Consider the following 17,733-nt stretch of genomic DNA (forward strand, 5'->3'; position numbering starts at 1 on the left):
CACAAGCGTGAGCGCTCTAGAGGGCGGTCATTTGTCACAAAGATTTGCCCTCTGATACTAATTTACTTAGTGACTGGCTGGTAACCGCTGCTCGCATCTCTCCTGGAGCTCTACAGACAGGGCCCGGGCAAGCCGGATTTGGGTGTCAAACGTGTGTGCCCCTGTGACAGTGAGTCAGTGAGTCAGCGGGGGCCCCAAGACCCAGGTGTCCTGTCTCCTGCCCATCACACCAGGGCTTCAGTCCTGTAGGCCCTAGAACTGCAGAGGGACCGGGAACCAGGCCCCAGGACCCTTCCTCTCCCAGACTGGGCATCCCCTCGGGACTCAAGGACAAGAACCAGGGGCTCAAAGCCAGAGTCAGACTGAGAGGAGCACAGGCCAGGAGGAAGGAAGTCCTGTGTGGCCACCTGAGCTCCGTGCCTGCGGTCTCGGGCGTTCTTGGGCACCACGGGGCCCAAACCACTCCTTCCCGAAGGAAGAGGGGAAGTCAGAAGCAGCCAGAGCTCCGCACCCACCGCCATCGGCCCCTCCCACCCCTCTGAGCCCCTAGCCCACACTTTGCAACCACCAGACCCTTCATCCAAATAGCCCCGGGGTCCCTATCTGCTGCCAGAATGTAAACCTTGCCATGCCACTGATTCATTCACTCACTGCTACGGAATTAAAGCCATTGGAACCAGTAGGTGTTAATTATAGCTACTGATTGCTGGGCATGTACTGTGCCCAGCCACTGGGCTGGGTTAAATACACGTAAGTGTAACTGATAAACACACAGCCTGCCATGTAGACTTTACAACCCAGTGAAGGAGGATCATTCCCGTTCTGTAGCCGATGAAGCTAAGGAGTAGGACCCAAGGAACCGTGCGGGGGGACCTGGCTAGGGGCTGCTGGAGCAAGCGCTGACCCTCAACGCCACACTGACCGAGCGCGCACGGTGTCGGTGTCGTATCTCAGAGGAGAATTAGAACCACAACCACGCAAGGGCCCAGACGGCGGGTGGGGCCGAGGGCGGAGTGCCCTTGGCTGCAAGGGTTAGTCCATGGGTCCTGCAGGGCCGGCCGGGGTCAGGGACTTAGCCCAGCGGGCTTTCCAGAGTCATCCAGCCCCTTCCCTGAGCCATGGGAAACTGAGGCCCCGAGTGGAGGCTACACAGAGCTCCCATTCAGAGCCAGATCTCAGAGCCACAAGGGGACGCAGGAAGAGGAGAGGGGGAGCGGGAGGGAGGGGGGTAAAGGCTCTGCCCCTAATCACACAGGAAGTTTGGGAGGAGGGAGGGGGGCTGCAAGGGGGGACGGGGCAGGGGGAGGGGCAGGCGGTGGCTCTGCAAGGGGGGACGGGGCAGGAGGGTGGCTCGCAACCAGACAGGCAGCCCAACCCCCAGCTGTGGGGAAGGCCCAGAAGCAGCTCCTCTCAGATCCTGCCTCGACCTCAACAGGAAGACAGGAAAGCTGAGCGGGGCCCACTCCTGCCTGACTTGGATGGGAGGCTGGTCTCCCAGGAGCTGGCCGAGGCTCAGGTCACTGAGAAAGTCACCCCTCTGCTCAGGGAGCCGCTGCCTCGGGCCACAAAGAAGTGAAGAGAGTATGAGGTCCCAGCTGAGAGAAAGGGCTCCTGTGTTCGACCACTCGCTCAATCACCCCCCACCCTCGCCACCCTCCTTGAGAGACAGATCACTCCCATTTTAGAGACGGGGAACTGAGGCCCAGGGAGCTGGCTGTGCCTGTGCTGAGCCCCGCGGAGCCTGGAGGGCTGAGCAGTGGTCATCCTAGGGGGTCAGGCGCCCCCTCTCCCGCTCCCCTCTTCCTGGAAGCATTAAATGTGGGGGTGGGGGTGGGGTGGGAGGGGAGCAGAGCTCTGGCTTTTTTGAATCTGCCAGGACACCTCCCTGTCTCCCTGTCTGCAGCGGCGGACAGGCCTGGGCCGTCTCCTCAGACACTGGCCTGTCTGTGAGGCCAGCACAGAGCCGCTTCTCTCTCCCTCACGGAGGGCTTGTTTACCGGGTTCTCCAAATTACAACCTGCACAGCCCCACCCAGCCACTCACTCCTTCCCCGACGGGTCTCTGCTGTCTGGGGCCGGCCATGGGGGCACAGGAGACCCAGGAATGGAAAGGGCTTCATGCTGGCAGCGGGGTTCCGACCCATTCCACAGCCTCCGAGACCCTGGGTGCCTCCCCTTCTCTTCTGAGCCTCCGTTTACTCAGTTACAAAATGGGGGGAGGGATGGTCAGGTGACTGCAAAGGGTCCTTCCCGGCCAGGAGGAAGCAGGGACTGGGCTAGACAAGAGAGCAGGCCATGACCATCAGACCAGGCGAGCTGTGGCCGGAGCAGACCCAGCAAACCTTCCAGGCCGCTGCGGCTCCCCAAACCTTAAGCTCTGTTCTCTTTTCTCCCTCCTCCACGCCCACCCCCCCACCCCCGCCCCAAACATTCCCCCAAACAAAACAAAACGTGAAACGGAAGTGTGATTGTCAGCTCACGCCCCTCCGGATGGCCCATCACCCCTTAAGACCCTGCAGGCCAGCTCCTCCCAGAACCCAGCCACACGGGAATTCCACTTCCCAGGTGGAGGGGACAGCTGCCTCCCAGCACCCACACAGCCAGAGGCAGGGTCACTGACCGCCGAGGCTCCGAGGACAGTAACAGGCCACGGGGTCCCTCGGTGGCAGAAGCCAGCCACCTCCCCGTCAAGGTCAGACACGCTACCTCTTGAGTTGGGCTGACCAAGTGTTTAACGCCAATGTGTACACTTCGCAAAACATAAAGATCCACTATCTCGCCGAGACCGGTTTGGCTCAGTGGATAGAGCGTCGGCCTGCGGACTGAAGGGTCCCGGGTTCGATTCCGGTCAAGGGCATGTACCTTGGTTGCGGGCACATCCCCAGTGGGAGGTGTGCAGGAGGCAGCCGATCGATGTTTCTCTCTCATCGATGTTTCTAGCTCTCTATCCCTCTCCCTTCCTCTCTGTAAAAAAATCAATAAAATATATTTAAAAAAAAAAAAAAAAAAAGATCCACTATCTCGGTAACGCAAACCACGCTGCACCCAGCCCGCTGGAGCTTCTTGGCTGGCCTGCGTCCCATGCACTCATGTCACCGCTTCATAACCACCACCAAGCTTAGGCCCTTAGGTGCCATCCCCACCACCCTGCGCAGGCCCTCGGGCCAGCACAAGACAGCTCTTCCTTCCCCAGCAAGACGGCATCATGCCATAAATATTTTCTAGGCACCTGCACCCACCTGCGCCGCGCCTTCAGTGCAGCCCAAGACCACAGGCTCCCAAGAAGTCAGAGCTAGAAGGGCACTCGAGACGGTCCTGTGCCCATGGCGCAGAAAGGCAGAGGGAGGCCAGAGAGGAAGAAGGGCTTGCCAAAGGTCACCGGGCACCAGCCCTGGCCCTCTTCACCTCTAGCCTGCACCCATATGGCTCCTAGCAGGGGGTGGAGCGCAGGGGACGAGCCGTTTCCTACTTAAGGGACTCCTCTTCTAGAAGATTCTGGCTTAACAAACATGGCGGGCACAAACGGCTAGCTCTGTTCTGCGTGGGGCGTGCAGAGGAAGGGCAGCAGCTGTGGTTGGCTTGGCCACAGACGTGTGGGTGGGCAAGTGGGGTTCACACTTTGCAAACCACAATTCGTTCTCCTCTGCCCCTCCTGAACGCCCAGGTGCCCACTGGAGCCCCCGCCCCTGCACATGGACCCTGCACCCAAGCCCTGGCCCAAGCCCTGCACTTTGACCTCCCTGAGAGGAGGGGCTCCCCTGGCCAGTCCTATCAGGGACTCTGCACAACAGTAATGGCTAATGATGATAGGAGTCAACGCTTTCTGAGGCCTAAGAGGTCTGCCCACATCATCTCATCGATCCCTCACAACCTAGCAGGTCTGGGCTACCTTATGCCCACTGTACAGATGAGGAACCTGAGGCCCAGAAAGGGGAAAGGCCCTGTCAAATAACAGGGCAGTTGAGACAAGATCTCAAAACTCGGTCCTCAGAACCCAGGCCTAGCCCTCTTCCCACTCTGCCCGGGGAAAGGAAGGAGGTTCTCACACTCAGAGCTGCCTCGGAAGGGAATGAGTCTCCTGTCCCAGGAGGAATGCGAGCAGAGGTGGACCCCTGGCTGCCCTGATAACCCAACCCAACAGGGCCAAGAAGAGCAGACGCCGGATCTCCCCAACCTCACACATCTCCATCACGGAGGCCTGGTTGTTCCAAATCCCCCATCCACACTGTCCCCTGACTGTGCCGCACCCACTTCCACACTGGCCCAGGTCCCCACTCACCACTGGGTCCTCCTCTCATCTCCCTTCACGCAGAGTAGACCTGCCTGTGCCACTTCCGCCTGAAAATACCTCTGAGGCCTCCCCGTGACCCTCAGGAAAAAGTCCCCTCCTCTCTGAGGTCCACTGTGGCTCCCTCCACTTCACCCTCTCCCTCCCTCACCCACTAGGCCACACCCCCCTCACACTTCCCACAGAGGCCTGACCCTCTAAGAAGGGCAGGGGCCATGCAGGAGTGTGTGCATCAGCATGTCCCTGGTGCCTAGCACAGTGCCTGGCACACACAGGTGCTCAGTAACTATTGATTGATTGAATAAAGGAAGGACCAAGTGTGTCTGGGACCAGAGCTCACAGGCGTGCAGACCGGGACCCTCCACCTCAACGCACATCCAAGCCCACCCAGCCTGCCTGTGGAAGGCATCCCGAGTCCCTGAGGAGAGGGTTCTCAGAGGCAGAGAATTCCCAGGAGTAGATAGTGGTCTTCAGGTCACAGATGCACAGAAAAGACAGAGAGAGGCACAGCTGCTGGTCCAGAGTCAACAGGACCAGGCTGGAGACCCATAAATCTAGTTCTGGACATGCGGCCAGGCAAGGGGGTGTGTGCCCATCTGTCTGTCACTCATTTGTTCTGTCCTGTCCAGTGCCGGGCACAGTGTGGATGATGTAACCATGGTCCCTGGAGCACCGTCCTCCAGGTACCTGCTGACGGCTGCAGGTGTCCAGAGCCGCGGGCTGGTGCTCCTCAACCTGGGGCATGCCAACTTCCAGGGCACGTGGAAAGGGGCTGGGGTGCCTGAGGCCCCAGGACAGACCTGGCACATCGCCCTCAATGAAGTGCCAATCAGAACAGCTACCACCTACTGTTCTCACCACTCACCAGCCCCGTGCTTCCCCGTTCAGCTCTTGATCCTGCCATCCTCTCTCACAGAGGACGCTGAGGCTCAGCGAAGGGGACCCACTTGTCCCAAAACACAGGTCTATCTAGTGGCAGAGCTGGGTCTCGAACCCAAGCAGTCTGACTGCAGAGCCTTGCCCCGAACCTCTCAACTCCCTTACCATCCACTGTGTCACCAGGCAGTGGGCCAGAGGTAGTGTATCTCCAAACCTGGACAGTTCCCAGCGGGTGGAACCAGGTGCGGGTGGAACCAGGTGCGCTGGAGAGGTAGGCACTTCCTGCTCTTCCAGTTTTAAAATCTGTGAGATCAAAAGATTGCAGCCTTCCTGACTAAGAGCCTAAGATTCTACAGGAGGGGGGCTCGGCTCCGCAGTTCTGCGAGGGTAGATGAGGGTAGAGGCAGAGGTGGTATCTGCCTTCATTATTCCTTAGAACTAGCCGCAACCCTCCTTTCCCAGGCAGGGACATGGAGGAGGGGGTGGGGCGGGGGAAGAGAAAAGCAGCTCAGGAATTTGTGCAACCCGCAGGATGATGCTGCTGGAGACCCAGGGCAAAGTGAGTCATGAGCTTTGCCTGCAGAGCAGGAGGGGGCGACGTGAGGGAGAACAGGACTGGCCAAGGAGGGACTTAAGTCTCAGAATGAGTAATGACAGAAGGGATAGATTTGTGCAACCTACAGGGGCCTCTGACACACGCAGCTCTGTTCCCACTCAGCTCCCCCCCGTCCTCAGCGCACCCCCACCCCCCGCTCCCCAATGCCTGCTTCCTGTCAAGACCTTTTCCACGAAGCCCCCCCTGCCCAACCTGGTGGTTTTAACAGCTAAGACCTCGGACTCCCAGGTCTGGGCCTGGGCCTGCCACTGGCTTGATCTACCTCCACCTGTAAAACGTTGGGGAGGGGCCAGAGGGTGAGGATTCATGAGGTATACAGGCAACGAAAGGCCTGGCACATAGTAAGTGCTCAGTTAAAGGGTGACTAATCTTACAGAGACTGTTCAGAGACTCATGCAGCCCCTCCCTACTCCATCAACCACCATCCTCAGGCAGAAGACATATCAACAGAGTCCCTGAAGGTACCAGCCGGGGAAGCAAGTAAGTGGTCACATATCCCCAAAGGTCAGTGTCCTCAGTCCATGACCCAGCTCACAGGCAGCCCCTTGGAGCCCTCTGCCCTGTGGAACGATGCTCAGAGGTGTCGGGAGCTTCCAGGAAGGAGCCCTCCTTAAAGGCCCAGATCGGTGTAAGCTGCCAGGGGAGGGGAGGGCCAGAGGATGAGTCTGTCCTTAGCAGGAGAGCTGAACAGAGCAGGAAAGGAGGAAGCAAACACAGTGACTCAGTTTGCCCTGAAAGCCAACTGTCTGGTCACAGGGAGGCATGGCAATGCCCAGCATTAGGGGAAAGGCTAAGGAGGTGGCCTTTCTGTATGGATGGCCTCAGGTGGCATAAGAGGCAGCCTTTGGGGGTTCCAATGACCTATATATGTATCGTTTAGCGGAAGAAGCAAGACACAAATGAGTCGTGGTCTCAGCAATGTATAATAAACACAGAGGGGAAAGCCACTAAAGAATAAAGTGGTGCCCTGGCCCGTGTTGCTCAGTGGTTAACGTGTCTGCCTGCCACCAGAGGGTCTCAGGTTCAAGTCCTGGTCAAGGGCACCTACCTCGGTTGCAGGTCCAACCCCTGGCCAGACAGGTGGGTGTGGGAGGCGACCAATCGATGTGTCTCTCTCATATCAACGTTCTCTCTCTCTCTCTCTCTCTCTCTCTCTCTCTCTCTCCCTCCCACCTCCCTCTTCTTCTTCCTCCTCCCTTATACTCTCTCTAAATATCAATGGAAAAAATATCCTCACTCCTCAGGTGAAGATTAAAAAAAAGAAGAAGAATAAAGTGGTTATCACAGGATGGCAGTGATGCCTATTCTTGTCTAAACTTCACTGTTCAGAGGCAGGGAGGGAGGGCCGTGGCCCAATTTGGGTCTAGAGAGGTCTCTTTGGCAGTGCATACGGGAAGAATGGAGGGGTGAAGTGGGAAGGATGGAGGGGTGAAGTGGGAAGGATGGAGGGCTGAGGCAGAAGGCAGCTCCTAGCAGGCTAGGCCAGAGGCCTCCACAGTGAGAAAGGACAGAGTGGAGGCCAGACAAAGGGGAGGGCAGGGTCAACACCAACAAAAGCACATTATGTAAGAGACACAAGAGCAGAGCAGAATCCCCAGACGTTTCACCCCAGGGACTGGCCCAGACCTTGGCTAAGGGCAGCAGCCCAGGTGGAGCCGGGCACTGCTTCCGGCCAGCTGGGTCTCTCTGCAAAACCCAGGCAGCATCTCGGAAGCCACCCACGTGGGCAGGGGGTGGCCAAAGCGGACACCTCCATCCCTTCACTTCTGGGACCTACAGCCACTTCCTGAAGTGGAGAGGTAAATCTTTAAAACCCATTTGGAAAAGGGCATTCATTGTTTTGCTCAATAAGCAAACAAGACACCCGTACCACCCGGAAGGGGTGTCCCATGGTAACAGCCTTTTCAGAGGCTACGCGTCAATACATCAACACAGGACCCCGGAGTTCCATTTCGAGGCCTCTGTGATCCCGGAGGCAGGCTCGGGATATGGGCTAAGCGGTTCGGGCAGTGCTCTGATTACTAGCCAAACATTGGAAACAACCAGATGTCCAGTATAGGGGATGGGTAATTAAACCACGCCGGCACCGAGAAATCCCCCACAGGAGGACGAGGCAGACGTGTGTGTCCTGACGTGTGAGAGATGTTCACAATATACTGAGCGAAAAAAGCCAAACCACAGAAACACATAATTGGACCTCTTTGCATAAACAGAGCTAACTGCATGCGTACACAGAGCTGGAGACAGCGACACGCCACACTTGAGTGATTTCTTCTGGGAGTGGGGTTGAAGGGAGGAGGATGGAGGGAGCTTTGGGCTTTCTACCTCCCACTCCCGCATGGCGTGTTCGATGCCAATGCGACCACGCAATGTTCCCAGTGGGTGCAGAGAGATGGGAAGGACTGGAGGAACTGGGCGTGACTACTGATGGGTAGAGTTTCTTTCAGGGGTGATGAGAATGTTTGAAAATGGATTGTGGTGATGGTTGCACAACTCTGTGAATACACACACACACACACACACACACACACAAACATTGACCTGTACACTTTAAGTGGGTGAATTGTCTGGCAGGTGAATTATGTTTCAATAAAGCTGCTCTTTCGAAAAAGAATTAGCCAGGGGAAAGGTGAGCCTGGGGAAGGGAGGGGCACAGGTGCGGGCAGACTCCCTCAGCAGCCCTCTCAGGTGATAACTTTCCGGTAGTGTGTGTGTGTGTGTGTGTGTGTGTGTGTGTGTGTGTGTGTGTGTGTAGGGGGGTTCCTCTGCCCCTCCCCCCATCTCATCCTGGTCAACAGAATTTCTAGAGCAATGGAGAGTCCTTCAAGGCTGTACTAGAGGCAGAGGGCCCCTCCAGGCAATGCCTGGCTTTCTGCTAAGGGCCCAGCACCCGGCCCCTACTTGCACACCTTGAGCAACGGTGAGCTCACTCCCTCACCTGCTCCATGTGGTTTATGTGGCTGAGGCCATATGCAAAGAATCCCCCATATAGCTCTGACACGGCCACCCAGCACTTCCATGCTCCTGTCCTAGTCCTGTCCTCTGGGCCTCACCCCACCTCTTCACCTCCTAGTTCCTGTAGGGTTCCCCACACTGCCCTCCCGCTCCAGATAACCCACATCATCTCACACACGTGCCAACATGGAAGGAACCCGGGCATCGAGGTTTCTGAAAACCTTGGTGAATTCTTGAATGCAGAGACCCTGACCCCAGGACTGCACAACCCTCAGAGAAATGGGACCTAACCCACAGCTACCATTGCCCCCTTCAAACCCCAAACACCTGGCCACCCTCCTTGCCCACCACAGAATCAGTCACAGGGAGTAAATGACCATCTCTATCAGAGCAATTGTTTGCTGAGTACTTACTATGCCTCAACCACTGGGCTGCGCTTCTTACCTTGCTTATCTTGTTAAATCCTAGCAATAGTACTTCGTAGGAAGGGACTATGCGTCCCACTTTACAGGTAAGAAAACTGAGATTAAGATGCTGGGCCAAGGTCCTGCCAGCTAATAAGCCGGAGGAGTCCGTGTGAGGACCCTGGGCTGGCTCAAGTCTGGAGGCGACTTGCGGGGAAAATTTGGGATTGTTCGGCTCTGAGCTGGGAGGAACTTCGGCCACCAGGGAGCACACCTCCGCCGTTCTCAACTAGGGAAACTGAGACCCCGAGAGAGCAAGTGGCTGCCCAGGTTACGCAGGCCCCGGCTCCCGGGCCAGGGCTCTGTCCTCCAAGCAGACTCCCTCAGGAAAGCCGGAGGAAATGGTCCTGCCCCAGCCCCACGGGGCCCTGGTGTGAGAACAAGCAAGCCCCTGCCTGCCAGAGGCTTTGAAATCCCAGGACGAAAGGGCCTGTGACAGCAAAACAGCAAAACAGCACCGTGGGCAGGAGCGCGCCTGACCCCTGCCAGGACTTGCCCGCTGGCATTCACCTGCTCACCTGCTCGCTGGGGGCGGGCCAGCCAAGCCACAGAACCCTAGCAGGCCTCGGAGCTCAGGGCACTGTGGGAAGGGGTGTTCCGAACCCTGACGTTTCTACAGGGGCGGCCCCAGCTTTCCCGGGCAGAGAACAGGCCCAGGTAGGGAGGGCACTGGAATTTTAATTGCCTGGCATGAAAGTGCCCACTGCTCTTTGGGTGGAGAGAGGAGGTGCAGGATCGCTGGAGGTGGCAAAGGCATGCCCTCATTCCCCTTCAGCACAGATTTCTAAGGCAGCTCACTTCCCTGGGAGGGGCTGGAGGCTTGCTGGCTTCCTCCCCGTCCAACCTGCCATCCCCACCCAGCGGGAGCCCCTTCAGGTGAGCTCTGACCAGGAATGTGAGGCATCTGAAGGGGGTTATTAATAGCACTGAAGTGTTGCGAAGAGGGAGGCCAGCCGGCTCTGAGTGGACACAGCCCCCTTCCACCCAGCCTGGTATCCACAAAACAAACCCAACCCTGTCCAGGACAGGACACTTCACCTTTTGTGGTCTCAGCCTCCTCCCCTGTCCATGGCAGGGGAGCCGAGCGGGTGCTGGCAGTTCTCAGCCCAGGCGGTGGGAGGAGGGGAGAGCCAGAGTGGGCGTGGGGAAAGGAAAAACCCCACTGAAGAAAGTGAAGCACACCCCACCCAAGCCGGGTGAGGGGCCCCAACAGGAGGTCGTGAATGGATGGACTGTTACAGAGCCCCAGGAGGCTGCCACCGACAGGGAGGGGACAGGAAGACTCCGCCCTGGCCTTCCCCCTCCCAGAGTCCTTGTCCTACAAGCAGAGTTCCAGGACTTAACCCCCTGCTGGTCCCAGGCTTGAGAGGATCTGACTCATTTCGACATCACCCTCATCTCGGGCCCAGCCCCAGATTCTGGTACAAAGGGGGAGCTTAGGCCATGGGCCCAGAACCACAGTCACCGGACAAGCCTTCCCCAGCGCCTTCTTTGAGCCCGGAGGGGGTGGGACCCGGAGTTAAGGGCCACCTGGTCCCTGTTCTCAGGGCTAACACAGTTGTTGAAACTTCTCTACGGGGCAATCAGGAGACGTGTAAGCAGACACAGTGCTCCGGGCACAATGGACAGGGAGAGGCGAATACTGTGGAGAGGAATGGTCTCCTCCTTCCATGGGCTGCCCCCGCACCCACAAGGACCAGCAACCTGTGCACGGGTGCCTCCTCTGTGCCAGGCTCTGTGCCAAGCAAGCTACGTAAGTTATCTCACTCAAGTCTCTCAACAACTCATAACTAAGGAAGAAATCATTCACCCCATTTCAAAGAGGAGAAAACCGAGGTATCGGGACATAGACAGGCCTGTCCGAGAACTCACCGCTGGGAACCCAACCCTGGGGTTCCACCCAGGCAGCCTCACCCAGGGCAGGGAGGTGAGCCACAGAACTGAGGTTCCCAGGTTCCCCCCCTCTCCATTCTCTGGGGCTGGGGAGGAGGAACCCCGGACTCTGGTGCAGTCACAGGTTTCCCCCAGGGAACAGCAGGAGCACCCTGCTGCCTGAGCCAAAGATGGGGTTCTGACCCACCCTCCTGCGCACCCCAACTATTCCTAGCCCCACTGCCCAGGCTCAGTCCCAGGCATTTATGGGCTCATCCCTGGAAGTCTCAGCCACGTGTACTGGGGCTGGGGCTGGGGCCAGGGAGAGCTGGGACTGGGACGGTTAGGGAAGACGGCTGAGTGGGCCTGGAATGATTCCGGGCGGGCGGGATACCCGGGGTGGGGGGGCGCCTACGACACCCCCTAGCTCGATTGGGGTAGTGTGTTGGGGGACCCGACGGGACCGGCTCCACGGGGGTTCCCTTAGTGGGGAGAGGGTGTCAAGTCCCCTCGGGAGGGAGAAGGATGAGCTCCGAAGAGGTTGGGGGGAAGGGGCGTCCAGACGAGGAGGAGACAAGCTTGGACGAGGGACTTGGTCCCCAGCCATTGCTGCCCTACCCGGGGCCTGGCTCTCCGAGACCCCAGCCCCCGCGCGAACGGCGGGCCGGGGCGGGGGCGTGGCCAGGGATCCCGGGCGGACCCCGGGCGTGCGGCGCGGCGCGGGACTCACCTGCGATATGCTGGCGCCGGGCGTCGTCCAGGTGCGTGGACAGCACGTCCCCCATCGTGAAGGAGAGCCGCGGCCCGACCCCGCCGCCACCCGCCGCTGCCCGCGCTGCTCAGGCGGACGCCGCTGACGCCATGAAGCCGACCCGCCCTGCTCCCGCCGCTCCCGCCGCTCCCGTCGCCCCGGCTGCGGCCTCCGCTCTGCCCGCGCTCGGCTCCGGCCGCGTCGGTGGGGACAGCCCAGCCCCGGCCCCGCCGCGCCCCGCCCCGCCCCGCCAGGCACCGCCCCCGGACCCGGACCCGAGCCCCGCCCCTCCTCGGCCCCAGGCGGGCGGGGCAGGGTGGCGAGGACGCCGGGACAGCAGGGCAGACGGAGACAAAGAGCTGATCCGAGAAGGGAGACCTGGAGAGACGCGGAGAGGCGCGCGGGACACGGGCCTAACCGAAGAAAGAGACGGGGCTGGTGGGACATCTGAAAGAACGGGTCTCCCTGGTGTCACTCCCTCCCTTCCCTGAGCGGGGAGACAGCCCCTCCGAGGAGGACGTGGGGTGGGGGGGACTGGTAGGGGACGCTAGGCAGAAGTGCGTTTGCGCCCCTCTTCCCTGCACCCTGCCCTCCGGCTCCCAGCCCCGCCCGCCGCTGCCCGAGCCCAGGAAGTTCCCCGGCCTTGATCCACCCGCCTGGAAGGTGTGCCCTCCAATCTTGCACAATATGCCCGGGAAGGGGAGGGGGCAGGGACGGCTGGTGCTCAAAGCCATTCTTGGTCCCGGTGATGGGAGGACATTCCTTGGGCTCAGCATATGGGTACTTCCCTCGGGAGGTGGCTCCTGGGACCGGCCCAGTGAGGAATGGAAAAAATGATAGCTCTTTCCAGTTTGCCTAAGACTCAGGTTCAAAACCCAGGGACCCGCAGGCATGGACTTAGAGTGCCAGGCCTTGAGGGGCTGGGTTGGGTGGATCGCAGGTACCAGAGGAATGTGTTTCAACCCTAACCTTGGGATTTGCCCAGGTGGATAGATGGGTTAACCACCGCGATTCCCAGATCATGGGCTGGGGTGGCGGAGGCCTTCCTTGGCTGCTGATACTCAGACCCCCTATACTGCACCCCAAGGGTCATCCAGTTGTATTCTCTAGGAATGGGGTGGAGAGGAAGTGATTGCAAAAAAATCAGAAGGGAACTTTTGGGGAAGATGGAAATGGTCTATGCCTTGACTGGGGTAATGGTCATACAGGAGTCAACACTCAACCTATACATATTAATGATGCATTTTATTATATGTAAATAATGCTTGAACAAAGTTGGTTTAAAAATGAAAATATATATGGAGCACCTGTGTGTGTCAGACGACACATTGCAGATGATGGCGATACATCAGTATAACAAGATAATCAAGGTCTTTGCCCTGCAGAGCTTATGTTCTCGTGCGGGAGGGAGAACGATGGGAAATAAATAGCATGGTTTCAGAGAGCGATAATCATTAAGATAATAAAATAGAATGAGGGGGTAGCGTGGCAGGTGTGGGGGTGCCACCTAGAAAGGTGGTCTAGGAAGGCCTCTCTGAGGAGGTGACACTTTGAAAGCTGCTCCGTGAAGATCTGGGAATAGCTACCATTTATGGATCAGGTACCACGCCAGGAGTCAGGGCCAGAAGGCCTTCGCTGCCTTATCTACAGTTTTCACAATTTCTCTGTTGGAAGAATCACCAATTGTGAAGATTTTTAAAACATGATATTCTATTATATGCGCATAGCAATCCTTATTTAAACACCAAATAGGTAGGCATGGAGGGGGCATGCCAGGTAGAAGTGTCAGTGTGAAGCCCTGGCCAGGTAGCTCAGTTGATTAGAGTGCCATCCCCATTCATCACGGTCGCGGGTTCGATCCCTAGTCAGGGCGCATACAAGAATCAACCAATGAATGCAGAAATAAGTGGAACAACAAACCACGGTTAGTCTCTCTCCCCCGCCTTCCTCCTCTCTCTCTCTCTCTCAAATCAATCAATCAATCAATTTTTAAAAATAGTGTCGGAGTAAGACCCTGGGGCCCGGAGGCTATTCCAAGGTGCCTATAGGGAAGAGAATAGTGGGGTCCCTGCCGTGGTGGGTCGGACCACTGGCTCCTCCTGCACCAAAGCATTGAATTGCTTTACTTTATTCTGGGAAGATTGTAAAGTTCTTTAACAGTTGTCAGCAGCCCACTATTTCATGTTAATAATTCAGGTCAGTTATGATCTTTGGGTGGGGAAAGAAGGACATTTTTTTAAACATTTTTTATATATATATTTTATTGATTCTTTACAGAGAGCAAGGAAGAGGGATAGAAAGTTAGAAACATCGATCAGCTGCCTCCTGCACACCTCCTACTGGGGATGTGCCCGCAACCCAGGTACGTGCCCTTGACCAGAATCGAACCTGGGACCTTTCAGTCCACAGGCCGAGGCTCCATCCACTGAGCCACACCGGTTAGGGCAAGAAGGACATTTTTTAAAGGAAGGAAAATAGAATATAGTCATCAGTACTCTATGAGGAAACGGGAAGGATTAAGGGTTCCAGGAAGTTAGACATCAGAAGAATTTCTCTACTATAAAAAATTGGGAACCCCTGCCCTTCCACTTGAGAATGTTTTGTTTCTCTCGTTCTCAAAATGCATTACTTTGTTTTCCTCATCAGGCACCACGCATTATAAACCTTAAGCACGTGACAGCCACATGATCCCCCTCAATAAGCCCAGGACTCCCACAGGCTCTCTGGATCTCACAGCCAGAGTAGTTCTTGGAGTCCAACATCACAGCCACATGCTCCTTTGATGTTTGGGCTGTTGAACACAAACTCACTGGATAATTTGTCCTCAACAGAGTCCATTCCTGTTTCTAAACGTCTTCGCTGTGCTTCCTTTCCGAGGACCGCTCCGATTCCATTTGAGCGACCTCTTCATCAGAACCTCCGTATGTTTTTGTTCTAGGGCAGTGGTCGGCAAACTCATGAGTCCACAGAGCCAAATATCAACAGTACAACGACGGACATTTCTTTTGAGAGCCAAATTTTTTAAACTTAAACTTCTTCTAACGCCACTTCTTCAACATAGACGCGCCCAGGCCGTGGTATTTTGTGGAAGAGCCACACCCAAGGGGCCAAAGAGCCGCATGTGGCTTGCGAGCCGCAGTTTGCCGACCACGGTTCTAGGGCAAGCATGTCAAACGCGTGGCCAGAGGGCCACGTGCCTCGTTCATTTACAAGGCATGCGGCCCGCCAGCCTCGAGTTTGACATGCTTGTGTAAGAAAGGCCATTACAACACCCACGTGTTCAGGCTTATCTTGAAGGAGGTGATCTATGTTGTTTACTGCTGACGGTGTCAGGAGGAGAGGGGCTCAGTGGGCTGCACCTTCCTCTTGCTCAGAGCCCGGACAGTGGCCCCAACTGATGTAGCGGGCATCCTCCCAGTCCCTGCTCCCCGGGGTGACTCGGGCCAGAACATGGTCACCTCGGCCTTTCTCCACCGACATGCAGTGCATTCACGTGAGGCCGTTTTGATGTTCAGTTTTTAGTTCTGAGTAATTAAAACATCTTTTCACGCATTTGTTGGCTATTTGTAGGGTTTTTTTAAATTCCTATCCTCTGCCAGCTTTTCTACTGGGATGTCTATCTTTTTTATTGATCTTTAAGCATTCCTTCTATAGGAAGAATTTCTCAAGTGTGATCTTTTCCTAGGGCTGAGGGCCATCTCTGTCCACCAGGCTCTGCCCCACCCAGCCCTGAGCCTCGAGCCTCATGGAAGATACCAGGATGTGAACAAGGCTAGGAATGGTCCAGATCCAGCACAGGGAGGGAGGGTTCCTCCTGCCCACCTGCCAGGCCTGCCCCCTCCCTACAGCTCCTGATTCACTCGGCCTTTGTCAGGAAGTGGCTTCTGCCAACCTGCCTCCTGCAGGGCTGCCCCGCCCCACGCACCCCACACTTAGAAAGAAGGACCCAAAGGTGATGAATAAGAACACTTTGCTGTGAAAGGGAGGATCCAGAAGGCAGGGGCCAGAGCTTGGACAGGAGCCCGGAGAAGAGAAGGGATCTGGCCCAGAACATCCAGGAGGGTCCCCGGCCAGGACCCCTCCCAGTGTCATTGGAAGGAGAAGGACCTCCCTTGACCCCTTGGTCCCTCTCCCTCCCAGTTGGCTCTGAGCTCCAGCTCTGCTCTCCCCTCAAACCTGTCAGACCTGAAATAGCCCAGGAGAAAAAAAACAAACACCTCAGGTAAACAACAGGGAGTGTGAATGAATCAGGATTTTGTTTTTAAGAAATATCATGTGTCTTCCGCTGTTTACCCAGTTGGCATGGGCCGTTGTGCGGAAGGGACCCTGGCACCCTGCCCGGACCTCCCCTCTTTATTAACTGTTGGGTGGTGGTGGATGCAGCCTCAGCTCAGCCTGTTCCATCTGTCACCTGGCCTTGGGCTGCTAAACTCCCTTCTTGCTCCTCCCGGTGGCCAGCTCCACCCCACAGCCAAGGCCAGGCCCCATGGCCGCCACCCTGGCTGACTACTGCCCAGCCCTGGGCTGGCCTCCTGCCTCCAGCCTCCCGTTTGTTCCTCACTGGAAGCCAACTGGGTTGTTCTAAAACACATATGTGACCAGGCGGTTCCCCTGTTTCAAACCGTCTGTCTCCCACTGTCCTCAAGATGAAGTCAGACCCAGACCCTAAACGTGGTCCTGCCACCCTCTCCATGGCCCCCTTCCCCTTGCCCTTCTCTGACCTTTCACATCCTCATACAGCCGCGCTCCCTCCTGCGTCAGGGCTTCCACATGCTGACTCCCTTTCCCCATTTTGCCCCACCAAGCGCCATTCATCCTTCAGACCTCAGCTAAAACCGCCCTTCACAGAGAGGTCTTTCCTGTCCCCGCCTCCCCCCGCGTCTTCATGGCAATCAGCACATTTATAATTATTGTGTCCTGTGAGGGTATTTGCTTCAATAGCTCTCCCTCTCTGATGACAAGGACTGTCCTCATTCAACGTGACATTCCTAGTGTCCGGTGTAATGGGAGCTTGGCTGAGCACCTGCAATGCGCAGAATGCTGTCCTGGGCGCTGGAGGGCAATGTGACAGCGGGCACCCTGGCCCCTGCGACTTGGCCGTCACCACCTTCCCAGGTCACAGACTCCAAGTTGGACCCAACAGCACCCAAGTCAGACGAGGGGGTGTCCGAGTGCCAGCAGGGAGTGAGAATAACCGCAAAGGGTTCATGAAAACAACCAAAGCTTCATCCATCTCGGGCTCATGCTGAACCCAGCTCTGGGCCAGCACCCCCTGCTCTTTACTCTTCACCACAGCTCTGTGAAGGAGGCCCTTTGGGGGGCACTCACCTCCTAGGACAGTGGTCGGCAAACTGCGGCTCGCGAGCCACATGCGGCTCGCAAGCCACGGTTTGCCGCTCTGTTGACTAACGAGTTTGCCGACCACTGTCCTAGGAGATGAAGGTAAGACCCCCACACAGCTCTGCCTGCTCCAGAGCTGAGCACACCGAACCGCACAGCACCGTCCTCTGGACCCAACCCCCCTCCCCGCCCCCACACTCCTCTAGTTCTCAGATGCGAAACCGGATTCTTGGCTGTGGCCACTATTTACTCGCCCGTTTTTGGTTTTCTCTTAGCGATGTTACATGAACATCTTCCTATGCCAATGGATTTTTAATTCTACTAATTTTTAAGGGCTGCGTCATACTCCCTTGTAGGGCCCATTAAACTATGTACCTATGACTAGATGCTTATTTTCTTAATTAGATACATTTCTAGAAGTGGAATTACTGGTATGCACCTCCTTTTGAGGTTTTTGACACATGTGACAAATTGCCCTGATGAAATGATTATAGCAGCCAGCGTTCTCCTGGCGCTAGCCATGTGCCTGTCATATGTCCCTTGTCCTATTAGTAATTACTACTAATTGC

At 56.8% G+C, this 17,733-nt stretch overlaps 1 protein-coding gene across 1 annotated transcript in view; it reads right to left on the minus strand.

Annotated features, from left to right (window-relative positions):
- The window catches only part of NIBAN2 (niban apoptosis regulator 2), a 49,807-nt gene extending 37,795 nt beyond the window's left edge, over positions 1-12,012 (minus strand). The window contains exon 1 of the mRNA XM_080667884.1: positions 11,804-12,012. Within this exon, the coding sequence (XP_080524010.1) occupies positions 11,804-11,858 (55 nt within the window). The 5' untranslated portion in view covers positions 11,859-12,012. The remainder of the gene's footprint in view (positions 1-11,803) is intronic.
- Positions 12,013-17,733: the final 5,721 nt, after the last annotated feature.

Source organism: Plecotus auritus, assembly GCF_963455305.1.
Source record: "Plecotus auritus genome assembly, chromosome: 5".
NCBI classification, from domain to species: Eukaryota; Metazoa; Chordata; class Mammalia; order Chiroptera; family Vespertilionidae; genus Plecotus; species Plecotus auritus.